Here is a 27616-nt window from a genome sequence, read left to right as displayed (position 1 = left end):
TTCTAAGAGATCGTGTTGTGGACTCAATCACCGAATCACACAACGAAGGAGACAACAACAACTCACTCAATAGGATTTATTTCTTATATTTCTTTGAGTAGGATTTATTTCTTATATTGTTTTAAGTAGGAGTTATTTCTAGTTACTTTATATGTAAGGGCATTATGGGGAATTATTGTAACCCTAACCCTAAAACTCCATGACGTGACCTATTTCAGGGAAATGTATGAATGAAATAGGTAAGCTTTGAGATTTTAGAATAACCTAGTCTAAATTGAAATCACCTCTTGATCTCGAGTTTAGGGTTTACTCAAAAAATTCAACTTATCCTTCACCCACCATTGCCATCCATCTTCACCCAAATTCATCTCTCATCATCCATACTAAGAAGAGGAGCTTCCTGCCCCTTTTTCGAGCCCAAAGAGAGGGTCTTCCCTCATCACCAGCGTCAACAACAAGTAGGGTTCAATTCCCTCTTGACGAGCAGCAAAAGAGGAAGAATTCTGGTTCTTTCACGTGAAGGGTTAGAACAACTCTTCTTGCTGGGAATTCATCACTAAAACAGAGCAAGGACAGCCATCATCATGAGCTAAGGTTGCCCCTCCAAGCTAGGCCTTCAAGTCCTAGAACGAGCTGCATCAAATCAGGGTTGAAACCCTGATTAATGTGAGCAAGAACAGGTATTCCTCCATTCTTTCTCCACCTAAATTACTTCCATTCTAGCTATAACTTTAGCACTAGAATGAGATCATAAAAAGGGAGATTGATCACTGGTGGAAGATTACCCAAAGAAGGGATCTTTAACCCTCCTTAACGAGTCCAACAACTCAGTACCAGTGCTGGATTCACAACTCCCACTCCGTGTTACTCGATCCATGACCCGGGACTGTAACAGATCTAGGCCAAGTAAGCATTTTCATTCTTATCCCGTTGCTGCCTCTCTTCCTCTTGCACACAGTGAAATATAAGCTTATTTAGGGACCATTTGTCCATCTGAGTATTATAACTCACTTTGAATTTCCCAAAGTGTGTAGGAAAATATATCAAAACCAAGTGCATGAGTAAGTCCTCAGACAACTCCATCTTAAATGACTTGAGTTTTGATGCGAGATGAAACATTTTCTTTATGTACTCCCTTATGTTCCCTTTGCCCTTATACTTTATCGAAACAAGTTTAGCCAAAAGGCTACTCGCCTCCGATTTTTCATTATTGGCAAAATATTGCTCAATTTCCTCAAGGAACTTCATGGCGCTCTTGCTCTCAGTAATAGATCCCCGAAACACTTCCGGAATAGAGCATTTCATGATCATCAAGCACATTCGGTTAGAGCGCTCTCACTTCTCAATTTTAACCTCATTGAGGTTTTCCGGAGTAGAAGTGGGTTGTTCCGCCCGAAGTGCAAGATCCAAATCCATACAACCGAGTATAATTCCCATGGTATTTTTCTAGACCTTAAAGTTAGTCCCGTTCAACATTGGGATGTTGCTGATTTGGGCAGAAACATTCATTGTAGTAGCAATAGAAATTGTATATAAAACAAAATAAACAAGTATACTCACATTAATTAGTATGCCAAATAAAGAAAAACAAGACATGTTCAAACAATCCAAATTTGGGGACCCATATCAAGATACCTAGTACAACATTAATTCCTAGTCTTTGGACAAAGTAATTAACTGTAAGTGGTACTCTCAGTGCAATGATCAAATACTGACTATTGTTCACATGAAAAGTCTTTATAATTGTCACATATTTATCATCGTAGACACTTTGTTGATTTGGCCAAATTGTGTCTTCCTTTGGGCCAAACACAATTTGTATAAATAACTCTGCACAAACGTATATGTATTTTTAGTCAAATCAATCTACAATACTGAGGTTACTTTGGCAACATGTAGCTTCAATCAATTTGATTAAAATACTAGACCAATTGCAACAAAAGAAGAAGGAAATTTCACAATTAAAAAATCAACTTAAATATATACATTGTACAACTATATGTACATGCTTAAAATATTCATATGAATGAAAATTACATAAAAAATAAATTTTGTAATTTATGTAATTTAATATATATAAATTTTTTATCCAATAAGAACACACGAATGGTGAGAGGCACAATGGTCATTTGCGCTTAAATGAAAATCTTTTTTGCGGATTCAAATCTTTGATGCAAAAAAACTAATTTTGAGAATCGAGTCAACTCGGTCCTCTCTTGGGCGAGTCGACACAATGAATTGGAACGGGCGAGCCGGCTCAGCTTGTCTGAGTCGACCCGAACCGTCCGATTCAACCCTGAATTTCCGAATTGTGTCAACCCGTCTCGACTCAGCCGAGTCGACTTGTTATTTAAATCAAACCGAACCTAAGTTAAATTGTTTTTTCTTTCTTGCGTGCGCTACCGGATGTCGGACTCCCGTTAGACGTTGGCCGCGAGCGACGCCGACTGACACACAACACCGAGGTAGGTTTTGTGGAGAGTGACGCATAGAGCATCAACATTGTGCAGAACCATGTCTTTCTCCACGGAATTACTCCATTCCAATCCTAATAATCTAACAGTAATGACTGCTCTGATACTACTTGTTAAAATAATCATAATCTTTAAATCTGAATCTAGAATTTATATTATGTCAAAGGATTAGGATTCGGGATACTTGAAATACCTGGATCCATTTCGAACGATCGTCTTTCTATTACGGAATTACTACGAACAAATGAATGATTTTGTGATCTTACTCAACTAAATCACCTTTATTCCACTTTTGGACCATCGTCTCTCTTCCGACTTCTGGACCATCGTCTCTCTTCCAGCTTCCGGATTTTATTCCACTTATGGACCACAACAATAATGTTTTATTTATATTATTTAATTAAGATTCACATAATTCCCTAAATAAGATAATATGAGTATCTACTCAATTGACCCATATTCTAATTTAAGCAGATTATGGGCTTACCAAAATTAGACCACTTAATTTTAGCCCATAGTAAATATAATTAAATAAAATATGTTACCCTTAAGGAAACCTCCACGAAGTCCTTCTCATTGTCATACAATTTAAAGCATTAAAAATCAACGATTTGCTCATTAAGAGGCAACAATGGGAGCAGGAGGAACCGTAGACTCCCTGGGGTAGCATTCCCACCCAGTTTCGTCTGTGCGCGACACTCTGAAGTACTTGGAAGTCCATGACTCCCCTCGAGCCTTCCTTTCCTTCTCTGCCATCCTCTGCTTCTCCTCCACGCTTCTCTTTGCTTCCCTAGCTTTCTCCCACTCCCGTTTCAGTATCCTCTGTCCCACTTCCCTCCACACGACTGCTGATTCAGTTAGCTCTAGCCCCTGTGCCACGAAATCATTACACATTCTTTTCATTTTTTTTTCAGAAAAGAAACGGGTGTTTGCAGCTCTAATTTCAGACAAGAGAAATGGGGATAGAACAACCTTTGGGTCCTTGAGTGATGGAGTATTCAGTTTGCGTATGGTGTCCTCGGCATTGTACAGAATGGTGATTTCCCCGCTTTGGGCATTCTTCAGAGTCACAGTCCTGTTAAATACCCTACCCTTTTAGAGCTTTTCATCCTAGACACAGATTTTTTAGTTCATATGACAGATATCTAAGAGAGGGATTTGCATTTCTCTCGGTCGAGAACTTTTACCTGTCCCAGGAACCATTTATCTCGTAAATTGTTTTCGAGGACGAAGAATCGAAGATTTTCCCCCTGATTGACCGATGGTTTCCACCAAATCCCAGGAAGCTCTTGCCGTCATAACATATGTCAGCTTCCAGGCCGGAGTCTTTGCACCGGACCCTGACATTTCCGGCCCAATTCGATCCCGGCACCGGGAAAAATCTTATCAACGCCTTCGGGGAGTTCATCTCATAAGTCTCATCAAAATTCAAGAGCTTGAGCACCCTTTTTCCATGAATCACAGCTTCCACTGAAGTGCCTGAGAGACGCTTTTGAGACAGAGTAAGCAAAAGATTTTCAAAGCAAACTTCATCTTCCAGGTTTTAGTGAATCATCCAGGGCAAAGATTGGCGCAATTCTGTACCTACCATAGTAACTAGCAGTTGTATTTTGACACCAAATCAACTCCACCTGTTCTTGCTCATCTGTTGCATGAAGAGCACTCACTGGGGGATGATGCGAAACCTAAGAGAGAGAGAGAGATACGCATCAAAATCGAAAGGAGATCCATGGAGGATCACTAATAAACAGAATAATTTGAAGGAACAGGATGGTTCTGCTGCTGCGATTTTTCTACCAACAAATAGCAAATTTCAATGAAACAAAAGAATGTAACCATTCATTCCTGCCATCGACTGTCAACAGTGCTTTCATATACCTGTTCAAGTCGAACGTTGAGAGTTCCATTGGAAACATGATGAGTCTCTCCGAGAACGGGATTAAACGGGGCCGCACCAAAGATCATGGGGCGAATGGTCGATATGCTCCAGGCAACGACATTGGCAAATCTATCGAGGGGGTTCTTCCCTTGTGCGCACTTGCCCAAGAGAGAATCTCTGAAGCAGTAGACAGACTCCCCATACAATTGAAGATGAGATTTGGGTATGTTGAAGAGCGGGGGCAGCTGCTTTTACCAAAACCAACAGAAGAAAAAGGAAAAAAGGTTAATCCCTAAAGAAGAAAATTACCATTCAAAAAGAAGAGAGAACTGTTCAGGTTTCTGGAGCCGATTGGGGAAAGGGAATCCAGATCGTTCATCGAAGGTGGACATCAACAAACAACAATTTACAGATCGTTCGTCTAGTAATTTCCCCGAACCATTAATACGACCAATAATGCTGCATTTCGGAATCAGCAGAGGGTGGGGCTCGTGAGACGGGGCCACTCCGCCGGTTCGAATCTGGGGCGGCTGCTGCGGAACAGACCGACAGGGAATCGTCCTATCCAGAAGAGTCAAGACGAGGCGTTGTTTGCACGCCATTACGAGGCGGCGGATCAAGCATCAGCATAACGCCATTGTAATAACTACAGATGTAAACGATTTCGAGACGATGAAAACAAAATAGGGGTGAACTTGCCTGGAAGCGTGTGAGATCGGATCCGGGTCGGACGTTTCTGAACAGGCTCAAAATGCGTTGCACAATGTTGGGAACCCGGTGCTCAACGGCGAGTCCTCCTTCAAGTGCCAGAGGTGGCGTGAGCAACACCTCCCCTCCCTCCTCTCCATCGTCTTCCTTCCCCTGCAACACACCCCCAATCAGAAAAATCAGAATAATATCATCACTGTAAAGCGAAAAAAAAAATCCTTTTACTTCCTAAAAAATAATTCTGTTCTACTCTCTGACAAATCGCTCCTCGTGGTAGTCGGCAGAGCCTCACAACAAGAACAACAAAACTTAAGCAATATCTGAAACTGGGTTTCGGCAAGACGTAATGAAAAATAAAAAACAACGACAGATAAAGAAGAGAAAGAAGAAGGCGGCAGAAGAAAGGTATATACCATCTTCCACTGCAGCGAGGAAAGCTGAGAAGGAGCGAGTAAGAAGCCCACGGGACCTATCTATTTATAGTAATGGAAGGATGGCCGCTCGAATGCTGCTGCTCATGGTATAAAATACTAGTGTGTTTTTTTTGTTTGAAACGGTACTACTTGTTATTCATTATTGTATGCTATGCCGGTAATCGTTTAGGAGCTCAACGTTGTCCGATCTCCGAACAAACGGCGCTGATGCAACTCTCAAAAAACTTGGGTATCTTATATTCTGAAATAAGGTTATCTCACTAAAAATCTGCAGCCAATCGTCTTATAAGAATCCAACACAGGAAAAAGAAAGCAGACATCAATAAATTTGATTGCTCTTCTCCAGTCCTATCACTGAAACATCGAACTTGAAAGAATCGCAGCTATGGAGTGAGTTGATTTGAAAAGTCCTAGATTTGTATATACACCGAATTAGTGGTCGAAATCTTTCGGTTTCCTTAATAGAAGATGATCGGTGGAAGTTCTTGAGTGGTTCTGCAGCAAGGGGACGCCACGATATTACTTAGTATCAGTGATATGAAGATGAACGTGTAGTCAATAGAGAGTATGGACTAGAAAGTGGTCAATAAATTTATTAATACAATACTTGAAAGATTTAATTTTATGGAAATAGTTTTATTTAATTTTTTAATTAATAAAATAAGATAATTTTTTAAAAAACTTTAAAATAAAATAATAATTTAATTTAATATAAAAAAATAATATACCTAAACAGGTTACTTTTATAATATTTAGATATTTAAACAAATTTTTACTTTTACAATATCTAAATTATCGCTCTTAAATAAGTAATTTAATATAATATTGAAAGTCATGAATATAATAAATAAATAAATAAGTTATTTTATTAATAAAATAAAATAGATTTAATTAAATTAATTATAAAATTAGAATACTTAAACAAAAATATTAACTTTTATAATGTCTAGATACTTGATCAAATTCTTACTTTTACAATATCTTAATTATCAATCTTAAATTAGTAATTTAATATAATATTAAAAGTCATGAATATAATAAATAAATAAATAAGATATTTTATTAATAAAATAAGAGCTTTTAGTTTATTTTAAATCAATAAAATAATTACAAAGTAAAATAAAAAGATTAATTTAAATAATTGTAAAATAAAAAATAAAATACCTAAACAAAGATGTTTACTTTTATAATGCCTAGATGCTTGATCAAATTCTTACTTCTTCAGAATCTAAATTATCACTCTTAAATTAAAATTTTAGTATAATATTAAAAATCGAAAAAAAAATATATATATATATATATAAATACATAAATAGGATATTTTATTATATAAAAATACTTTGATAGATTTAAATTTTATAAGATGGTTTATATAACTTTCTATTAATAAAATAAGATAGATTTTAGTTTAGTCCAAATTAATAAAATAATCACAAATTAAAATAAAAAGGTTAATTTTATTAATTATAAAAAATAAAAAATAAAAAACCTAAACAAATATGTTTACTTTTATATTTTACAAATGCTTGATCAAATCCTTACCTTTATAATAACTAAATTACCACTCTTAAAGTAGTAATTAAATATAATATTAAAAGATGAATTTATATAAATAAATAAATAAGATACTATATTATAAAAAAAACTTTGATGGAGGGTAATTTAGGTTAATACTTTTAAAGCCATGAAAAAATATTTTCTTTGTAAAAATACTTAATCATGAATTGAGATATTTATAATGGTGAACAATTCAAAATATAAAAGTAAACGTTTAGGGTTTGGGGTTTAACGCTTATGGTTTAGGGGGAAACCGTCAAAACCTTGATAATTGTTTGAAGAAGATGAATAACTCACATATCCTTTATGTTTTTTATTTAAGTAGCCTAGAAAAATGCATTTTACAGCCCTAGGATTGAATTTATTTTTAATGGTGGAAAGATTATGCACAAAAGAAACATAACAAAACACATATGGTGGTGTGAATAATTTTGAGAATGGTGCGTTGTCATGTAATCACTTGTTGGCATTCGACTAATAAGAACACAAGCAATGAGAACAACATTTGGCCAATAATATTAAGGAACATTCATAGTTAACATAAGAGTTCTTGCAACTTCTACAAGATGTCTATTCTTCCTCTCAAAAACACCATTCCGTTGAGGTGCTTAGCACAAGAGGATTGATAAACAATGCCCTTCTTTTAACATAAAGATTGAAACTAAGAAGAGAAATATTCCTTAGCATTATCAGATCGAAAAACTTGAATTGAGTTTCGACATTAGCATAAAATGAATCAAAGATGAGAAATTTTTTGATCTATCTCTCATTAAATAAAATCAAATTACTCGAGTATGATAATCCACAAATATAACAAAATACTCAGATTGAGAAATATTTGGAATATTAATTAGTCTTCAAACATCAGAGTGAACTAATGAAAAAGAACTTAAAGATACTTTATCTTGCTTGGGTAGAAAAAAACCCTACGATGCTTCACAAGCTAACAAAACTTGTAATACAACATAGTAAGAGATTTGAAGGACAAAACCAATGTTTTTAAGCTAAACAATTGCATCTTGATTAATTGTCAAAACTCGAAGAGTCCAAAAAAATAGTCCTCTCTCAGGATCACCACCCATCACCTATTTCGTCTTGATTTCCTGAAAAATATATAAAAAAGGAGAAAACGTTTTAAAATAATTAAGTTTATTGGTCAATTGGTAAACAAATATGGTACTCAATAAAAACTATGGAACAAATAGAACATTAGAAAGTGATAAGAAGGAGAATACAATAGAAGTACTGATACCCTATATTTTGGTTTAGGAGACATCTACAATAGATATAAATGGTTCATAGCACAAAAAGATGAAGAAGATAAGTTTACCGGTAAGACGTTTATAAGCTCTGGAACCAATGATCTACAGTGAAGGACTAGAAGATGAACAAAAGAGAACATACTACTAGTAACGATAATGGTTATAGGGGCAACAATTACACTTCCTATTCTAACCAGAGTTTGACGAGTTAAACGTAGAGTCACCACTATTTCCTCTACCTTCGACGTATGATCTACCTCTTCTTCCTTGTCCTCTACCATAACTGCTCTGTTGCCAGATCTACCTCCGCTTCCTCGCCCTCTACCATAAGTGTTGTCCTTTGGTTGGAATCCTAAGCCTTATAGGACAAACATAATCAAAAGAAGATTTAACTCAATAATCTTGGTCCTTTGGTTGGAATCCCATGAACATAATCAAAAGAAGATTTAACTCAATAATCTTGGTCCTTTGGTTGGAATCCGAAGCATCACAAGACAAACATAATAAAAAGAAGGTGGACAAGGTAGATGGGAGATACGAGTGTCTCTTTATTTCTCTTTGACTTGTAATATCGATTAAATATGACAAAAAAAAGTCACAATCGTCAAGAGTACTAATCTTCTCTCCCTTTCCCTCATTCGTTTATTTCTCGATAAATGATTGAAAGGACAATACGGGCTACTGCGAGTCAAGCTGGTCAAAGTTGTGAATCGAGATTGATCCATGATCCAAACGATTTGACCCGGACGCTTCGAAGAGACGAGATGTGTCACAAATATAGCCATGTACATGGGGTAGGTGTGCATCGTATGTTCAATCATAAATGCATTTAACTTTAATAAATAGAAATGCAGTTCGGAAGTGGAGTTGACAGCGATAGAATCTAAGGCGTGTCAATCAACCCGAGCATAAATTTACAACCGCACGTGATGACACGTTTGTCAAAGTTGTAAGTTAAGACTGTCGGTTTTTGTTTTTACAAAGTGATGATGAAAGCAGGAGTTAGTGGGGAGCGGGACGACACGTGGTTGAACTAAAACGGGGAGCGTTTGCAAGGAGATATCACTGGTTGATCCAGTAAACTAGGTTTTTTACCTATATCATGTCCGATTTTTTGAACGAGCTTCCTTTTGGATCGTTCCCATTCTCCCCTCCCTGTTTGTTTTTTCTCTTTGGTTCTTTTGTCAAAACGACGTAAATAAGCTTGAAGATTACGCATCCATATCTCTTTACTTGTCCACTTGAGATTTCTTAAAGTTCACCATTCTGAACTACTTGCTCCTTTTATAAAAGCCACAATGTATGACGGTGGCGTTTTGTGAACTCTGGACGGTATCATCTATTTGCTGCTTGGAGCATCTTCTAAATTTGCGTCTGTGATGTCCAGCTTGAATTCTTCGAATTTTAAGTCTCAGGGAAAAAGACAACCTTCCCAGTTGCAGATACTTTGTGGCCGAAGCAACCGTCTTTATAGGGACTTGGGGAGTAGAGAAGAATGAAGTGATTACAGACTGTTCCGCTGTTAGCCTGCAAAGTCAGGAATGGTAAAGGTTCCGGGTGAAGTCGAAAGGAAGGAGAAGATGAAATTGGGGAACGGCAAAGAAGGAAATGAATGCATGCGCCTGAGAACCGACGTGGGGGTTCTCCAATAATTCCATGGAGCAGCTGTTTCGTTTAGATTGAAGACTGAAGAGTACTCTCACTCGCTTTCTGATTGTGCCATGCCTCACATGGGTAATGTAATGGCCAACTGACGGACTTGTCTCCTCTTTTTATGTTTTGTTTGCTTCGAATCCCCATTCTTTTCCACAAAGAAAGAGAAAAATAAAATAAAATTCGGAAACCTTTCTCCTTCTGGTCCCCGCATTTCCGTTTGTGAAAAATCTTACATAAGAAAAGGACAGAAAAGAAAGAAGAAGACGCAGAGTTCTTCAGGATTCAAATCATTTTCTTATCCAAGCTCTTCTGAAAATTGACCTTCCCAGTTAGAGAAAAGGTTTGAAATAGCCACGGTCCTCACTGTCGCTAAAGGAGGAAGAGAGGAGAGAGGTCTCTTTCTTCGAAACCGCAAATGACAAATGCAGAGGTTGACGAAGAGAAAAAGAATGAAGTCCCTCCTTAACAAAACTGCAACAGATAAACCCAAAATGCGTAATCGCTGCCTCTCCTCCTACTCTCACCCAGGTGAAAAAGCTTGGCATTTGTTTTTCTTGTTCTGTTCAACTCCGGCTCACCTTTTCTCTATTTTTATGAGATATACTGTTATTTTCTGTGTTTCAGCAACAGAATTGAGGATGATGATGAATCTGGTTTTTTACTGTTTGCGATCGTTTTCCCTAATCGTAAGCAGCTAACCACTATGACTCATTTATTAGGAGAAATTTTTTAAGAAAGATGAACGTAAACCATGGATCAACTAAAGCCTCTCTGGAGCTTGCTTAAGAATGAAAGAGGAATCTCATGGAAATATCATGGTATGGGTCGATCAACCCAAAGGGTGTGCATAAAGGTATTTACCCCAAGGATTGATCCTAGAATCCTGTCTATCTTTTAGATTTGGAAAATTCCAGACTTTAAAGAGCAGGAATCTTATGATACGTAGGGAATCTAATATGAGAATCATCTATACTTGAAACCTATATCGTGTCCCGATAGTTAGCTAGGCTGGCCGTTACATAAGGTCTTCCCCAAGAGTTCCCATAGATGCGAACTTTGGCACCTCGATTTTGCTCTCTGCCAGCTACAATAGTAGTATGTTCCAAGGGTTGGGCAGTTCGCCCATTAAAGCTGTGTTTGAGTTAGGTTCAGAAGGCCGTGAGACAGTTTGGTCCAAGTATGGTGAGGGTGTTGATTGAGAAGATCTTTCCCTAGTATACATGAGAGGACCACATTCATGGAAGAAATTGTGGGTGCTTGGTTTGATCAAGTAGCTAAATATTGGAAACAACCATCACTTCGTTGTGATAAATAGTCTTTTGGTCATTCGAACTCTTGCCCAATTGATTGCTTCATGAGAATATCTTTTTTCTTGTGCTACATTGCTTCTTCTTCATTCTTCTCCTCTCAAGGTGTTTTCGACTTAGAGCTAATTCACTATATTTGGCAAGCCAAACGATATCTATAGGAAAACACGACAAGAGCCAGGTCACAATGCTGCCCATACAATGACTTGTGTTACTCAATTGATTTTTTTGGCCAATTTATAAGATATACTAGTATAAGGGTTTATAACACACTAGGCTCCCCAACCTTGACCCACCAAAGATTTATTAGAAACCAATTAGACTTGAAAGTCTAGACTCACACTTGGGATTTTGGTGCCTCAACTTTTGTCACCATTTTCATGATTAAGCTCATACATATATATAATGCCTTCCAGTAGGATGATTTCAAATTTATAGGCCCAATTTGTTGATTTCTAGGGCCAACACATAAACACAAGTAATCTCAAAAGAAGGAGAGAAAATATGAACTCTAGCTATTGGGAGAGAGGAGAGAAGAAACCAAGGGAGAAAAAAAAAAGGAAAAGAGAGAGCTATATGGACGAATTTGAGCAGAGAGGAAGAGACTTGAATGCTCTATCCCATGCCTTGAGGTTGTATTTATAGTTATGTGAAAGTGTTTATAATAACTACAATACCCTTAGGGATACATGCTTCAAAAGGAAAAAGACATAAGAGGACATACACTGACTTGTATAATTACAATTTTTTGCCATCTCTGTGAAAGTTCTCCTTATTTACTAATTATGTCACCCCTTCACACGTGGGTGTCTCTTAGCAAGCACCCTCAAGCTGGTGTTTGTAATTTCACTTGCAAATAATCTTGGTCAAGAAACTTGTGTGCTTGAAAAAAAAATTTTGATTGCCTTGCTTTGACTCATCTTGTTCTATTCCTTACATGAATATTCTAGTCACATGAAATTTGATTACTACAATATGTGGAATTCGTCTTTGTAGATTATACTTCTTATTCTCAAATGATAGCAACATCCATATTTTAATTTGGAAGGAGGCACAACCATTGCAACACTGAACTTCTAATCTCATCCTTCATACTTCTCCTTTTATTCTCCCCTTCAAGCTAGGAGGTAATGACAATGATACCAACTTGAAACATAAAAGTAGTTGTAGTAATTGTTTCCTCCATCAAGGTGTCCTAAGGATAAGTACTCAATTGGACACATACTCTCAAAAAGTAAAACATGGGTGATAAAACAAAAATTGAAACCAACCTTAAAGGATTTGAAACAAAATAGTGATAATAATCAACCTTAAAGCAAAAGATGACGATAAAAACCCAAAAGATACCAATAAAAAAGTCTTAATCGACTTAAAACACTCATATATAGAAAAATGACCAACCAAAGTGTGGGAAGATGAGCCCAAGGTCACAAGACTAAGGAAGGTCCACAAGTCCATGTGGGTGGAAGATGGGCTCAAGCCCATAAAACCAAAAAAGGCTCACACATCCAAGAGAGGTAGAGAGATGGGCTCAAGGCCCATAGACCCAGGAGAAGGCCCATAGGCCCACACAATGATGGTAGAATGATAAATAAATAGTCATCTCATAGAGATGGTATTAATGTAATTAGTTGAAGTTCCAGGGGCATAATTATAATATAATAGTTTAATTAATCTATAAATTTGAGCACGAGGGGGATGGATAGGATATAAGTCCATAACTTTTTTTTCCTCTTATTTTCTCCCAATGGGAGTCTCTCTTAACTCTATGAGTTAAATCCATGGAGTCCTGAAAATCAACGTGGTATCAAAACATTGATTTTTAGGAATAGTAATTTTTAGAATTCGACCTGGCAAGTCTACTCTGATTTTTCTACTCGTCATCGTCGTCGTGATTTATTTTTGCTGATTCATCGTCATCTGGAATTTTTTGGATGGTTTCAGCCAACATCCAACATTTTATCCGTTAATTTTTTTTTTTCGTTGCGGTTTGACGTCTTCATCTTAAGACTAGGAAGCTACTGATTTCATCGCCTTCATCTCTGCTGATTGAGTCTCACACTGCTGGTTCACTGCCCATTTTTTTGGATGATCTCGATTGCCTTTCTTATTGCTCTATTTGATCCAGCCCATTATTCCTGGAAAGCCAGTATACTTTCTCTTCATTGGAGACTAACCAACTGTCCTATAGTGTTATTCAAGCACTGGCATCTAATATTTCTTTCTAGAAATTGCTTCGGATTTTGAACAAGCTCACCAGATATTCAACGAATCTTGTCTTGCCTATCCTAGTTTACTACTGGCAACTCAGAATCGTATTATCTAAAGATGGATCTTCAAATTTTGCAAATCAATCCTCAAATTGGTATCTCTGCTATCGTGCAATCTGGCATTTCCATGTCTGAGCCGTCGGTTCTCTATTTCGTCTAGGAAGTTGTCGGGGGTGCTATCATATTTGTTCGGAAAGTTCCTCTGCTAATTAATCTTCTGTCAGCTGCTTCTCTGGGATCGCTAATTCATTGCCAATGGTCGCGATGATACTCTTGGCAGTCAAAATCTTCCGTGTTCATTGTTGCTGGTTCTTTGGAAGATCTTACTGTTGTTTTTAGGAAACTTCCAAATTCCTGCAGAGCTTTTTCTCCGGGATCGTTGGCGGCCACAACGATCCATCTCACTGCTGTCCTGCTCTGTTTGGAAGAGGGGAAGACAATGAATCTTGCCTAATTAAAATTTCACCAAGTTATATGGTTTTTAATCGAGCGCCTATTTTGACCCAACCCAGACCGAGCCAAGTTAACCCAACGAACATGCTGAAACGAGCTTTGCTGATGTTCTACAGAGTTAACTCGGGTCAATTCGGACTGAGTCAACCCGATCCGGGTCAACTTAGTCTGGTCTACCCAACTTGGCCCACTTATTTTTTTTGCCTCGGTTATACGTGTCCAGGTGTTCTATACCTATTTCTACCGTGATTCAGCAATATTGGTCTGATACCTAACTCGGCTCGACTCGATCCCCTATCTTCGATTGGATTATGATTTTGAAGTATTGGTAGCTTATTTTCTCGTCAACATATTATTTGGTGCACAACCTTCTGATGGACTTGCAACGAATTATTTTATAGGTCATTGAATTTTCATTATTTGGTGTGTTATTGGGCCCATGCCCATTTTTGCTGTTGTTATTGTGTCTCTTTGGCTAAGACATTATTATTCAAGAAGGACTTCCCAGTTGCTGATTGTTGTCAGCATTGGTTATTTTGATGAAGTATAAAGTATATGGTGCCCCCAAAATATTATCTTCCAGGTGATTACTTGTTACTACCCTTAATTGGCATTTATTATTCCTACCATTTGAGAGTCGGTGTCCTGTGGAGGCACACAGTGATGGAGGAGTTTTATTACACTTCTGATCACTATGTATAAACCCAATACCTATAGAAGATAAGAGTGTGCCCAACATCCAACATGAGTTATTTGACTGGAGTATGGAGTAATGTCTTACGACTAGGAGTGATTTTACTCTCACTTATATTATGCCAGTTGGGCCTCATGGAAGAGACCACTAGCTTGAGGAGGAGTGTTGGAAGATATGGCAGACTACCATTTTATACGGGAAGATCTTATACACCATTTAACAAACTCCCAACTAGAGGGGGAGTGTTGGAAGATGAGCTCAAGCCCACACGACCAAGGAAGGCCCGGCCCACAAGTCCATGTGTGTGGAAGATGGGTTCAAACCCATAAGACCAAGAAAGGCCCACCCATCCAAGAGAGGTGGAAGATGGGCTCAAGGCCCATAGACCAAGAAAAGGCCCACACAGTGATGGCAAAATGGTAAATAAAGAGTCATCTCATCGAGTTGACATTGATGTAATTAGTTGAAGTTCCAAGGGCATAATTATAATATTATAATGTGATTAATCAATACATTGAGCTTCAGGGATAGGGTTAGGACATAAGTCAATACCTTCTTCTTCCTCTTATTTTCTCCCAATGGGTGTCTCTTTCTTTTCTGCATGAGCTAAATCCATAAAGTCCTGAAAATCAACACAAAGCAACAACACCAATGGGTTGGCCTAAGAGGCTAAACAAGAGTAAAAAAAGGATGGTAGGAAAAAGGTAACCAAGTAAAAAAATAACGGAGGATTAAAGGAAGAGAAAATAACCACCATTATAATAAAAAGGAGACTGTAATTGTAGTATTAAAATAACTTAACAAATTTGACCAAGTATGAACCAAGAGGGAGATAAAAAATAATTCCTCTATAAACATTTTGATTGAGAAAACTTTAAAAAATAAAAAACGCTAATAAGAAAGTTTTGAGATGGAAAGTAATAATGAAAACTTTCTAAACATCGACTTCTCATATAAGACAATTACTTTTTAACACAACTAGACCAATTTGGAAAGAAAATATTCAAAAGATAATTCTAGAATAAGGAATATTTAGCACAACTAATATTTGGAATTTAGAATAAGGAAGCAAGACTTTCTAATTCATTAATTTTAGACTTTGTTAAAAAGGAAACTAAACTCATATAGGAAAAGACTTCTTTTATGGAAACTAATGTAATATGACATCAAAGAAATAAAACTCTTTAAGTAGGAAATATACTCAAGTTGATAACATCTTGACTAGAGTTTGAAAAAAAATATGAAACTTAACCAACATTAGCAACTCAAAAAGTGAGGCAAAAAATTTGGATTTTTCGCATCCAACAGGATACCGATATGACTTTTGATACTTCCAATGTTGATATCTCTCTCTAGAAAAATCAGATTGAGAAATGATTTATTGGGATAGAAATTAGACTCACATAGATTTATTTTGAGATATAATTCTCAAGATAAATTCTTAGTCATGTTGGTACAAATTGTTCATAAAAGTTGAGGTTTTTTGTTACTACATGAAACTTTTTTGCTTCTTGATCTCCACTGCAATGTTGATTTCTATTTTAAAAAAAAAATTAAAAGATTCTTTTTGAGTTTTAAAATAGACTCAAATATCTTTCCAATAATATATATTTGTTATATGAAAAATATGCTAAGAGAGTGAAACATCCAATGAAAAACAGGAATTGGGAAAGAAGACTAAGGAAAAACGGGAAACTCCTTTTCTTTATTTTTTCTTCTTCCTCCTCCCTTTCTTCTCCATCTTTTTGTCCTTTTCCATCTTAGATATTTTTTCGCTTTGATACTATATTGATTTCTAGGGCCAACACAAGGGAGGGAGAGAAGAAAGGACATCTAGCTCTTGGGAGAGAGGAGAGAAAAAAGAAGAGGAACAAAGAGAGAGGTACATGGATGAATGTAAACCAAGTGGAAGAGGTTTGAATGCTCTATCTCATACTTGGAGGTTGTATCTATAGTTATGTGAAGGTGTTTCTATTGACTACAATGCCTTTAGGGTTACATGCTTCAAAAAGAAAAAGATCTAAGAGGGCATATACCGGCTTGTATAATTGCAATTTTATGGCATTTCTATGAAAGTTATCTTTATTTACTAGTTATGCCACCCCTGCACACATGGGTTTCCAACCAATCCTATGTGCCCAATCTATGTTGTAGCAACTAAAAAGTCCTAAATTGGATTGATTTCAAAATTCAAGGCTCAATATAAAGTTTGGATTTGCTTTCAAATCAAGGGACACATTTAAAGAAGCACAACACAAAGATTGATTTTAAAATTCTAGCCCACATGGCCGCAAATAATAATCTAAACTTTGTATTTGATTTCAAAGGTACGGATTTATAGTTTAGGTTCATTTGACCAAGTATTTACCAATTGATTTTGGAGTACATGCATATATGTCAGTTTTATTAAAGCCAATTGGCAATCAAACTAGTAGGATGACCGATTTTGATCTAACAAAGATAGAACAAATTCAGCTGTAGGTTAGATCAAAGTGTGATGCTACCCTTATATTTATTATAGATTTTTATTTTATTAAATTTTGACAAATCCAATAATTTAGTAAGGTAGTATGATGTTTTTCATGGAAGTGTTTGGTTTCCACTTTGAATCCTCCTTCAGCAAAAACAAAAAAATCGTCAAGTCTCGTATTTTGATTATGCGACTAGACCTGATTGTAACCTGATTGGACCAGCCGATTTTATCCAATTTTGAGAGCATTGATATAGGTACTTGAATTTAAAAGTCATCCCCAAATCTTCAATACTAAGGAAAAATTTCATTTTAAATATTTTTTTTTGGAACGAACAATGTGATTTCAAAGTTAAGACAATGATTCTAGTAAGGATAACACCAAGTAAAAAGATTTCAAAGTAAAGTCCAAATATACTTGGCTCCTTGCCAAAATATCTTTTCAAAGACCCAAATTCTAACTCCAATATTGATTTAAAATTGAAGGGTTTGGAAAACCTTAGGAGAGAGAATTGAATTGTTTGAGGCAAAAACAACTCAAATAGATGAATTCTCATCGTTCAAAAATCAAATTGTTGAATTCAAAAACGATACTTTGTCCTTTTTAAAAAATCGATGAAATCTCAATTAAAATTTACTAAAAATTCTCATTTAGCCGCTAAACATATAGTAGGTCACTTACATATTTTGGGAACTTATATTAAATGAATTGAGTTACTTAATCTTCTCTTACAACTTTTCTAGGTTGAGTTAGGTTGAGTTGTTCAAATGCAAATAATGTCATTCAAACGGTCTTCAATAAGGGTGGGCATCTAGTTGGATATTACGAGAAATTTGACCTAATCTGACCCAAAAACTCCAAGTTAGTGTTTTTAGTTTCACCCAAAAGGTCGGGGACATGGTGAGGAAAAACCGATTTGGTTTCGGGTCAGGAATGAGTTTTCCCAAACCCAACCCTACCTCTACCCGTAGATGAAACAAGGATATAAAACGGGGTTGGAATGGGTTGGGTTTATGGGGACAGGGCAGGGATGGGTCAGGTTCAAGTCGGGTTCACAATAACGGGGTTGCAAGGATGATGATTTGGTTGGGTCGAGTTTGACAATTGGGGTCTTTTGGGGATTATCAGGGTCGGGGATTGCGAAACCCGAACCTGACCGACCCTTGTCTTCAATGGTCGCCCTTTTTCTCTCCTTTAGAGTTTTGGACGTTGTTGGGTTGGACGATTTGTCACAAAACCTTTTCTCCTTCCTATCCGTTTGAAATTTTAGTCAAACGCTGGTAGTATATTTCCTTCTAGCCTCCGACTCTTGATTAAACAAGCGAAACCACGATTGTAACTCAATTATTAGCGAGACGGAAGATCCACCAAACAAAGAGAAATCAGGAAGGTGGGTCAGACTGAGATTTTCGATCCAGAGAATGTGGCATGAGGTCGCGTCCAATGCGTCACCTCTCTCCTTTTCCTTCTCCTTTTCTGCTTTTGACTCGTGGCAACGACAAGGCAAATCCCATAAGCCATCTCTTCTTGATTTTGGCTCAATCTACGAAGCTTTAATAGGCTTTTCTTTTTCTTTTTCTTTTGTTTCCGTAGAATCTCTTTCCAACTGTTATCAATTTTCATTGTGAAACAAACAGGGGGCCTACGGTTTCCACTGAGAGAGAATCGTTCTCTCACTCGTCTTCCGATTTGGTCTTTACAAATACTTCCGGTATGAATTCTTTTCAGGAATCCTTACAAATTTGGTATCGTAATACTGACAATCAAAAGATGTATGTATTTTGAGCTATCGTTCAGTTTGATATCCCAAAAAGGGCAATCAGAGATAGTTTGCGAACCAAGGCATTAAGCAGACATGCAAGAGTAGCTGGACGAAAGGTCGATCGTTGATACAAAAATGGAGGTGGGGTTGGTGGAAACGTAAGAAACGTAGGAAACCATTTTGCGATTCTTTCCACTGAACAAATATACTGCAACGTGGTGCCACCACTTCGTACTCAAATGTCAATATTTAATTACCCGCATAAAGTGAGAAGCAAAGAAAGGTGATTGTGCCGTCTGATACTGAATCCATTAAGATTATGAGGGTGTGACAACGTTGGGTAATATTTAATTTCTTCCGTCTCAGTATTCCATTGCTTTTCTTTCAAGGGTGGGGCGGGTGGTGGAAAGTGGAAATGGCCGATGAGACTCCTTCAGAAATTGACAAAACAACATCCAGACAGGTGTGATCCATGGATTTGGAAGGCTTTGCAGCACGGCGGACAAACCCATACCAAAATTGCCAGGGCTGTGCTGTCATTCTCTCTGGTATTACTTACCTTTCAATTTCTTCAATGGTGTCTTGCCAATCTTCATATCAATTGATGCGTACACCGGTCCCAGAGGATGACTCAAGAGTCGCCGTCGCCTGAGCTGGGGAAAGTGCCAAGAGTCGTGGGACTATCTACACTATAGAGAAGCAATGAAAGCACCTTTAATTGAGCCTTTACCTGTTTACCAGCAACAATTGCATGAGAATTGCTCTTTATGGATGACTCCTTGCATTAGGTGCACAAAGATTTGTTATTTTTCAAGCAATCTTCACTGCATTTTGTGTATGTAGGGACTCTTAACGAGTTTAGATTTGTTAGGTTGTATTCTACCCTCTAATCGTATAAAGATGATTAATAAGACTTATTTCTTCATGTAAATACTTCGAGGTTGGCTTGATCTGAATACTTCGAATTAGAACTCAACCTCAAGCTTAAAATTGGAATCGAGCTCGCCCAAAAACTTTAACTGAGTGTGAGCTCGAGTTCAACCCAGGTTCAACTTCCAACCTATATTGAAAACTAAAAAAATAAAAAAAAATTACAAAAATGAATAAAGATAATATTGTGATGAACTCAATACCGTTGAACTGCAAGCTATCCTATCCAAAACTTTGCAATAGAGCATACTAATATATAATAGCCAACTTAATAGACTTAAGAGAAAGAGCAAAGTCTTCCATTAATAGTATTTATTTCATTGACAAACAACAACATTAGATGTTGAAGGTCCCAAAAGGGGTCGAAAGGGTTGATATGATCGATCATTTTGAGGTTTGAGGTAAATAAGGAAGTTGGATGACGAAGAAAAACCAATTTTTGAAAGTAGTCGCCGATACGTATCAAGGAATTGTTCACTCGCACATTCGCATTCAGAACATATCCCTACCAACTGAAAAACTGAATTGCTTTTCATGTCTGGATTCCATTCTCCCCGCTCGCTGGTTATGTACAACTTTTTTAATTCCCTCTAAAGTTGCTCAAATTATTCTGCGTTTCCCTGCAGTTCTTTGCTCACTTTTCGAAATATGCAACACGAAGTGTCTCTACCACGCCCCGACTGCCTTGTTGAAGCCCTTCAACTGTCCTCAGTGTTTTTCTAATCGTCTGCAGCTACGGATTGAGAGATTACCTGGGGGAGGCTTCAATTGGAGTTTAGTACTTCTTGTATATACTGTTTTTTGGCTTTTTGGTGAGGAACTATTCTGTTTTTTTTTTTTTAAACAAGAAATTCGATTGTGAGCAGGTTGCTTACCGACTGCTACGGGCTTGCTTGTTATCAAGCAATGTTCCATTTCCGTCTGCTTCATATTCTGGGTTTCTGCCGCTAAGAAGATTAAATGAGCTTGACGGATATCAGACTGCAAACACTCTATTTCCTTTTAAATGGTTTTTACTCTTTTTTTTTTTTTCTGTTTTTTGTTTCAGCTTGTACTAATTGCCCAATGAGATTCACTGTTTAAGGTGATAGTTGATGATATCAGGCCAAAAACTTCATTTTCTGATAGTACTGTCTCAGCTCCCCTATAGATTTTTACTGATATAACTGAAACTGTATTTCTGGGTTCCATCTCTCTGATGCACAGGGTCGTAAATTTCACTTGTTTGCCTTGTTTGATTTCAACCCATTTTCTGGTTTGAAAAAAGAGTTGCAGCCATCTATTGGCGTTTGCATTGTTTTGATCAGTGACAGTTGTTGCTTCCTGCTTCTTTCTCTTAGAGCTCTTGTGCCTAAAATCTGATTGTTGATGTGTTTACATGAGATTAGCGCCCTTCTTTCTCCCCGGGAGGCGGTCGTGGATCGATGGCTCTCTTTATTATACTGGTCGTATTTCAGAAGTAAACAACCTACTTCAGCCGCCGTGCTGGGTCATCTCTTTTGTCATGACAAAAAACTTCATCGGTCTTATTCTCCGCGCAGTGTTTTCTTATTTGATTGCGACTTGAATCAATGGTCTGCTGCTTTCCACTCCTTTGGCGGATGCAATGAAGAAAATCAGAATCAGAGTCTTCTCGAGTTCTTCGATCTATTCTTAATTCAATCATTCGACTATACTCTCCGTGTACTTTCTTTTCAATCATCTGTCCATGGATTGCCAAGAAAAGAAGCAGAACTGCAGAAACCACTTCATAATGCTTCACTGTTTCCTCTGGTCTTTCCCCACATTCTGAACGATCGATTTTCACAATTAATTTCTGTATCTTCAGCTTTGGACCTTTGAATTTCAGAACTTTGCAGTCATCGTCTTGGATTCAGAAATGGAATCTCTTTTTTTCCTTGTCCTGTAGATAAGGATTACTTGAGCCGCCGGAATCAATGGATCGAGTGCTCCGACAAAAAGAGTGTCTGCTTTTGTATTTAATATCTAATCGGCCAGTAGAGAAACCATAGCACTTGAAGATTTAAACAACTGTTCTTTTGATTCTTTAAACGCCAAGCCAAATTTCATAATCTGATATGCAAGGATAAAGAAACCGGGAGATCTTAGTTGGTTTCATCGAGGTAAGGGATCCCTGGACCCTTGTTTCTCTTTTTCTTATAGAGTTGAAACCCCATTAATGGAGTCTCTTCAGAGAACCTTCTGATGACAGGAGATGCTCAATTCAAAATGCAAATGCTAAAAATACCCTTTCGGTTGCCCCGTCCCTGGTTCATCTCGTTGCTGGTTCTGTTCAATTTAGTTGATTCTATTCATTTACGGAAGATTAAGTATCCCCACTTATGTTGTTTATTATGTTATTTTCCCGTAAACAATCGGACGTCTGAGTCTGCTAATGCTGCATCGTCGCTCCTCTAAGGCGACGAACCATGAAAATTCTGTTCTGAAACTGAAGCTTTTGGAAAGCACATAAGCCACTTGGTATGGCTATTGGCAGCTTTGCCAATCGTCTTTATCCTCTCCAAGTCTCGGTGCCATGCATGAGGTGGCAACGTGGTGGAACGTTTCTGAGACTCAGTTCCTTCATGAGACATGTGGAGCTATGAACGGCTTCGTCATTACCGTTCATTCGGTGAGCTACAAAACATTCCTCACTGGTCAATCCTTCAACTTATGCAGAGAATCGGATCCCAATTAGAAAATGTCTTTCTGATTCGACAGATGGGCGGTTTCGATCGTTTTTGCTGATTTTATAATGCTTCTTGTGAAGAATTTTTGTCTGATCTTACAATTTACAGATCCGATACGGTGCCTTACTTGAACATGAGAAGAAAATGATTCTATCTGAATATCTGATTCTTTATACCGAATCTCATACCCATCTTCCTCCACCCCGTTCTTCAGGATCTTTACCCCTGTTTCGTGGGTTCCAGCAATTCCCCATCATTTTGATTGATATTGCATGAGCACTACTGTTCTTTCTTCCTCTGGGTGAGCCGAGCTCACCAGAACTGAACTGAACTAAACTAAACTTCATCGATTCTTCGTTTCTCTGTTTTTGTTCCATCTGACTATCAAAATCAGGTGTCATTGGTATAAATTTTCACTGTTTCTGTTGTGTCTGCAGATAGCACTGATTGAATGAGCTTCATGGCTACTGACAGAGAAAACAAAGTCATGGGATTCCAGAAGAGTTATTTCGACGTTCTGGGTCTCTGCTGCTCGTCTGAGGTTCCTTTGATTGAGAAGATTTTGAAGCCTTTGGAAGGCGTGCAGAAAGTTTCAGTTGTCGTCCCGTCAAGAACTGTCATCGTAGTCCATGATAACCTTCTTGTCTCCCAGACCCAAATAGGTACGATAAAATTGCCTCCTAATAGATCCAGAAACTAGAAGTGTTTCCAGACTGGTGTTCTTGTAGCCGGAAGTTACTGCCGGTCTGCATATGATTCTAGTTTAGTTTACTGTGCTGGCTTTTGCTCGGACGAATTTCAGAGAAGAATCCGAAAGAGTGATGGTTCAGGCTACAAAGTAACAGCTCATGCCGCCATTCGTTTTTAATGAATATTTCACCTCCACGGTTCAGATTCAGTGGGATCTCTATTTGGCAAATCAATGGCCTGGATTGATTTCCATGGACCAATCTAACGGGTTGCTCGATTTAATGTTCAAACAGTGACTCAAGAGATCCATGAGTGGAGAGAAGGGTTCCACACAAGAGAGAGACCCATCAAAGCTCTTTATTTTTTATTATTTATTTTGGTTAAGCTTGTTATTTGTTGTTAATTCTGGGTCTTCTGTCAGTCAAGGTGCTAAACCAGGCAAGGCTGGAGGCAAACATTCGTGTGTTTGGAGAAGAAAAAAAGGGGAAATCATGGCCAAATGCATACACATTGGCTTCTCTATGTTTGCTGGTGATTTCGGCTTTCCAATCGCTTTATCGCCCATTGCACTGGTTTGCACTCGCTGCAGCGATTGTTGGCCTGCCTCCTATTATAATGAGAAGCCTCATTGCCATCTGGAGACTTACTCTAGACATCAACATTCTTGTCTTGATCGCAGGTATGCAACAATACCCATCCCCCAGATTGTCTAGTGAGAGGCTTTCTATTAAAGAAATCTATCTAGATATGATCTTCAGCCATGCTAACAGCCAAGTGCTTACAATCCTGCAGTGGCTGGTTCGCTTTTGCTAAGAGACTTTTGGGAAGCAGGGCTACTAGTGTTCCTATTCACCTTTGCTGTGTGGCTTGAATCAAGAGCAAGTCACAAGGTCTTCAATCTATCTCCGTTTCATCTCCTTTTTCTTCAGGAATCCTTACCCTGTTTTCCCCCCTGATTAGTCGGTTTTTATATACGTAGCATAAGATGCTTGCTTAAACTTGATAATGGTCAAAATTCACTCCATTTTCTCTCAAAATGTCAAAGAGGACTATACACCCATTCTATGTTCCTATCTTATGCAGTTTCCTCTTTTGAAATTGAATTACAATGCAGGCTACAGCAGCCATGTCGTCTCTGATGAGTATGGCGCCACAGAAAGCTGTCTTGGCAGAAAATGGGCTCGTTGTGGATGCCAAAGATGTTATGGTGGATACAGTCCTTGCAGTGAAGGCAGGGGAAGTGATCCCAATTGATGGGATTGTTGTTGAAGGGAAGAGTGAAGTTGATGAGAAGTCCTTAACTGGAGAGTCCTTTCCTGTAGCTAAACAAGTTGATTCAACTGTCTGGGCAGGCGCCATTAACTTAACGGGTACTTGTTTCTTATCTTCTCCTCTTTCTTCCTTGCATGAAGCGAGAGTTAACTACAATATAGTTACTTATTACAGGTTATATCAGTGTGAAAACCACAACTCTAGCTGAAGACACGGCAGTGGCTAGGATGGCAAAACTAGTAGAAGAAGCTCAAAGCAGCAAGTCCAAGACACAGAGACTAATTGACAGTTGTGCTAAATACTATACGCCAAGTACGTAAATGAAAGAGTTCTATACTCACCCGATTCATCTCAACTTCCCGAAGTGATTCACTGTATAACTTCTTTCGTTTTGCAGCTGTCCTGTTTGTAGCATTGGGTATTGCAGTGGTTCCAGTTGCAATGAGGGTTCATAACCTCAGGCATTGGTTCCATTTAGCACTTGTTTTCCTCGTAAGTGCCTGCCCGTGCGCTCTGGTTCTATCGACCCCAGTCGCCACTTACTGTGCTCTTACGAAAGCAGCCGGTTTTGGACTTCTAGTGAAAGGAGGAGATTATCTGGAAGCTTTGGCCAAAATTAAGGTTATGGCGTTTGACAAGACGGGGACCATCACGAAGGGAGAGTTCTCTGTCACTGAGTTCCGAGACTGCCACAATGTCAGCAAAGCAACCCTTCTTTACTGGTACATTAACCTTAAAATTTTCTGTAGTTTCAGATTCATTTCGACCTACGATCGATCCTCTGTTTCAACAAAGCCATGGATAGGCTTGCTCTTAATTTATTTCGGTTAGTTCTGCTAACTACCAAAGGATGATTTCAGGGTTTCAAGTATAGAGAGCAAATCAGGTCACCCGATGGCAGCAGCGCTTGTTGAGTACAGTCGATTAAACGGTCAGGAACCGAAACCGGAAAACGTGAAAGAGTTCGAGATCTTCCCCGGAGAAGGAATTTATGGTGAAATAGATGGAAAATCGATCTACATCGGAAACAAAAGAATTGCGAGGAGGGTCGGCTGTAGTTCAGGTAGAGTAATGCCTCGAACGCACAAGAATTTTGGTCGAAAATTCCCTGCATTTGAAAGTAAACAAACAGAACTGGGTGTCTGATTTTCAGTTCCGGCAATGGAAGGGACGACGATCGGGTATGTATTTTTGGAATCAACCCCGGTCGGAATTTTCAGCCTTTCAGACACCTGCCGAACTGGAGCGGTGGAGGCGATCAGGGAGTTGAAGTCATTAAGCCTGAAAACGGCCATGCTCACAGGAGACAGTAACGCAGCGGCCATGTATATCCAACATCAGGTTCTTTCGTACGATGTTTCTGCAACTGTTATCTTCCATACAGATGATTCTAACTTAAAATGAATCGCCCGAACTCTGAATTCAAATTTTCCTGGTGTCTGTTAATGGCGTCACAGCTAGGCGAAGTTATCGAGACAGTTCATGCAGAGCTTCTACCCGAGGAGAAGGTAGCATTTATAAAAGAGCTGAAGAAGATGGCCGGACCAACTGCAATGGTGGGAGACGGAATGAACGACGCTCCTGCATTGGCCACTGCAGACATCGGCATTTCGATGGGGATATCAGGCGCCGCGGTTGCGATCGAGACGGGTCATGTCACTCTGATGTCGAACGACATCCGGAAAATTCCCCTCGCCGTTCGACTCTCGCGCGAGACCCGGCGGAGAATCATCGAAAATGTGGTAGTATCAATAGCGACGAAGGTGGCCATCCTCGCATTGGCCCTCGCCGGCCACCCTCTCGTCTGGGCGGCAGTGGTCGCCGACGTGGGTACATGCCTGCTGGTCATCTTCAACAGTATGCGACTCAGAGGAGGAGGAGCGACCGTTGCAAGCGGCAAGAAGAAAAAAAACAAGTGTTGCAGAAAAACCAGTCAGGAGGAGTCTCACGGTCACCAGCACGGCTGCAGCGACGGACACTCCAAGACTCACAACCATAAAAGTCATTCTAGTTGCAATGGAGGGTCTCATCACGCTCACCATGGTTGTGGCCGAGACTCTGCAGCGGAGCCTAAATGCGTTGGTGCTTCTTTAGACATTGAAATGGGCTCGACGGAAAAAGAACACTGTTCAGGTCAAGAAGCTTGTTCTAATCACGACGATTCATCAGACTATATCACCCATGACCACGCTCATTCTCCTTGTTGCGATTGTTCGCGGTCGCAACTGCAGCATTAGGATGACGCCTAAGGGCTTGCGTCACGAGCATTCAATTATAATCTCCGGCGAGAATGAAGCGGGAGATGGCGGCACTCAAAGTGTAGGCTCTGTTTCTGTTCTAAGTCAGCGAAAGCAAGGAATGGCAAGCTTTAATGGAGGGGTGTCTTCTGGTTACATTAGGTGTGAAAGGCCCCTGGCTCTTCTCCATGGAAGATTTTTTGTGCCCTTTTTTATATAATGGGCGAATCAATCCCGGAGGAATTTCGAAGTAAACAATGACAATAGAAACTCAGGCATCTGTACTCTCATGGAGGGCCTTAACTGATGGATTTGATGCCAGTTTTCACCAATTAAATTGAAAAGGTGACGATCATCGTTACTTTTCTCCTTAGTTGAAGTACTTAACACCAAAATGGAATACAAGTGAGCGCTGCCGTTTTCTATTTGAACCTACTAATGGAATATCAGTTGCATGTGATTAAGAAGAACTGAAAAGTAAAATTAAATATATAGTTCTATCAATATCATCAAATCTACCAAATTATAAGACCTAGTAGGTTTAACATTAGTACAACTAATAGGTGCGTCTAATCAAACTTTATAAAACTTTTAATTCTTAACATAAATAAGGGATATAGGCTCTTTTGATCAGTTTGTATTTGCACCAAAACCCACGGATTTTAACCTAATCAGTTGCAGCCTTGCCTTTTTTAGGAAACATTGGAAAATCCTCTCGTGTTTCTTGAAAATAATAATTTTTTTACCAAGAAAATCATATAATTTTTCCCCAAAGGTTTTCTTGCCAATATGGGCCGAAAAACCTTATGCCAAAACAATGTCAAACTCCGACCTAATGTAAAGCCATCCCCAAATATGTCGTTGCTCCTC

The 27616-nt window shown here is 38.5% G+C and overlaps 2 protein-coding genes across 3 annotated transcripts; one reads left to right on the top strand and one right to left on the bottom strand.

Annotated features, from left to right (window-relative positions):
- Nucleotides 1–2939: 2939 nt before the first annotated feature.
- LOC137941695 (oxysterol-binding protein-related protein 4C) lies at nt 2940–5551 on the bottom strand. Of its 2 annotated transcripts, none has more exons than XM_068787218.1 (7): nt 5475–5551; nt 5053–5214; nt 4353–4598; nt 4063–4159; nt 3662–3953; nt 3447–3549; nt 2940–3344 (listed from the first exon to the last, which is right to left on the bottom strand). In XM_068787218.1, exons 1-7 carry the CDS (start codon nt 5475–5477, stop codon nt 3093–3095), a joined length of 1155 nt encoding a protein of 384 aa, XP_068643319.1. In that variant the 5' UTR covers nt 5478–5551; the 3' UTR covers nt 2940–3092. The 2 variants fall into 2 exon arrangements, with proteins under 2 accessions (XP_068643319.1, XP_068643320.1); XM_068787219.1 differs by lacking the exon at nt 5475–5551 and adding an exon at nt 4793–4914 and having other exon boundaries at nt 5053–5143.
- A 17441-nt stretch (nt 5552–22992) lies between these two features.
- LOC137941001 (cadmium/zinc-transporting ATPase HMA2-like) lies at nt 22993–27086 on the top strand. The gene is made up of 9 exons (XM_068786187.1): nt 22993–23209; nt 23659–23916; nt 24030–24127; nt 24352–24607; nt 24684–24821; nt 24907–25231; nt 25370–25572; nt 25663–25850; nt 25967–27086. The coding sequence occupies exons 1-9, from the start codon at nt 22999–23001 to the stop codon at nt 26744–26746; spliced, it is 2457 nt and encodes an 818-aa protein (XP_068642288.1). The 5' UTR covers nt 22993–22998; the 3' UTR covers nt 26747–27086.
- The last annotated feature ends 530 nt before the right edge of the window (nt 27087–27616 follow it).

The sequence above is a fragment of the Aristolochia californica genome, unplaced genomic scaffold (genome assembly GCF_029961685.1).
Source record: "Aristolochia californica isolate CCGP_79_NKW_82.1479 unplaced genomic scaffold, dmAriCali1.0.hap1 SCAF_9, whole genome shotgun sequence".
NCBI lineage: Eukaryota > Viridiplantae > Streptophyta > Magnoliopsida > Piperales > Aristolochiaceae > Aristolochia > Aristolochia californica.
This window is presented reverse-complemented; position numbering and strand designations above follow the sequence as displayed.

Bases quoted from the DNA above. Each gene is read 5' to 3' on its own strand.
- LOC137941695 (XM_068787218.1), bottom strand. The intron at 4,160-4,352 runs GTATATGAAAGC...TCTCTCTCTTAG, and splicing joins TCAACGTTCGACTTGAACAG to GTTTCGCATCATCCCCCAGT. The intron at 3,550-3,661 runs GTAAAAGTTCTC...GGTATTTAACAG, and splicing joins ATAAATGGTTCCTGGGACAG to GACTGTGACTCTGAAGAATG.
- LOC137941001 (XM_068786187.1), top strand. From the start codon at position 22,999: ATGAGCTTCATGGCTACTGACAGAGAAAACAAAGTCATGGGATTCCAG. The intron at 24,822-24,906 runs GTACGTAAATGA...TTCGTTTTGCAG, and splicing joins TGCTAAATACTATACGCCAA to CTGTCCTGTTTGTAGCATTG. The intron at 25,573-25,662 runs GTAGAGTAATGC...TCTGATTTTCAG, and splicing joins GAGGGTCGGCTGTAGTTCAG to TTCCGGCAATGGAAGGGACG.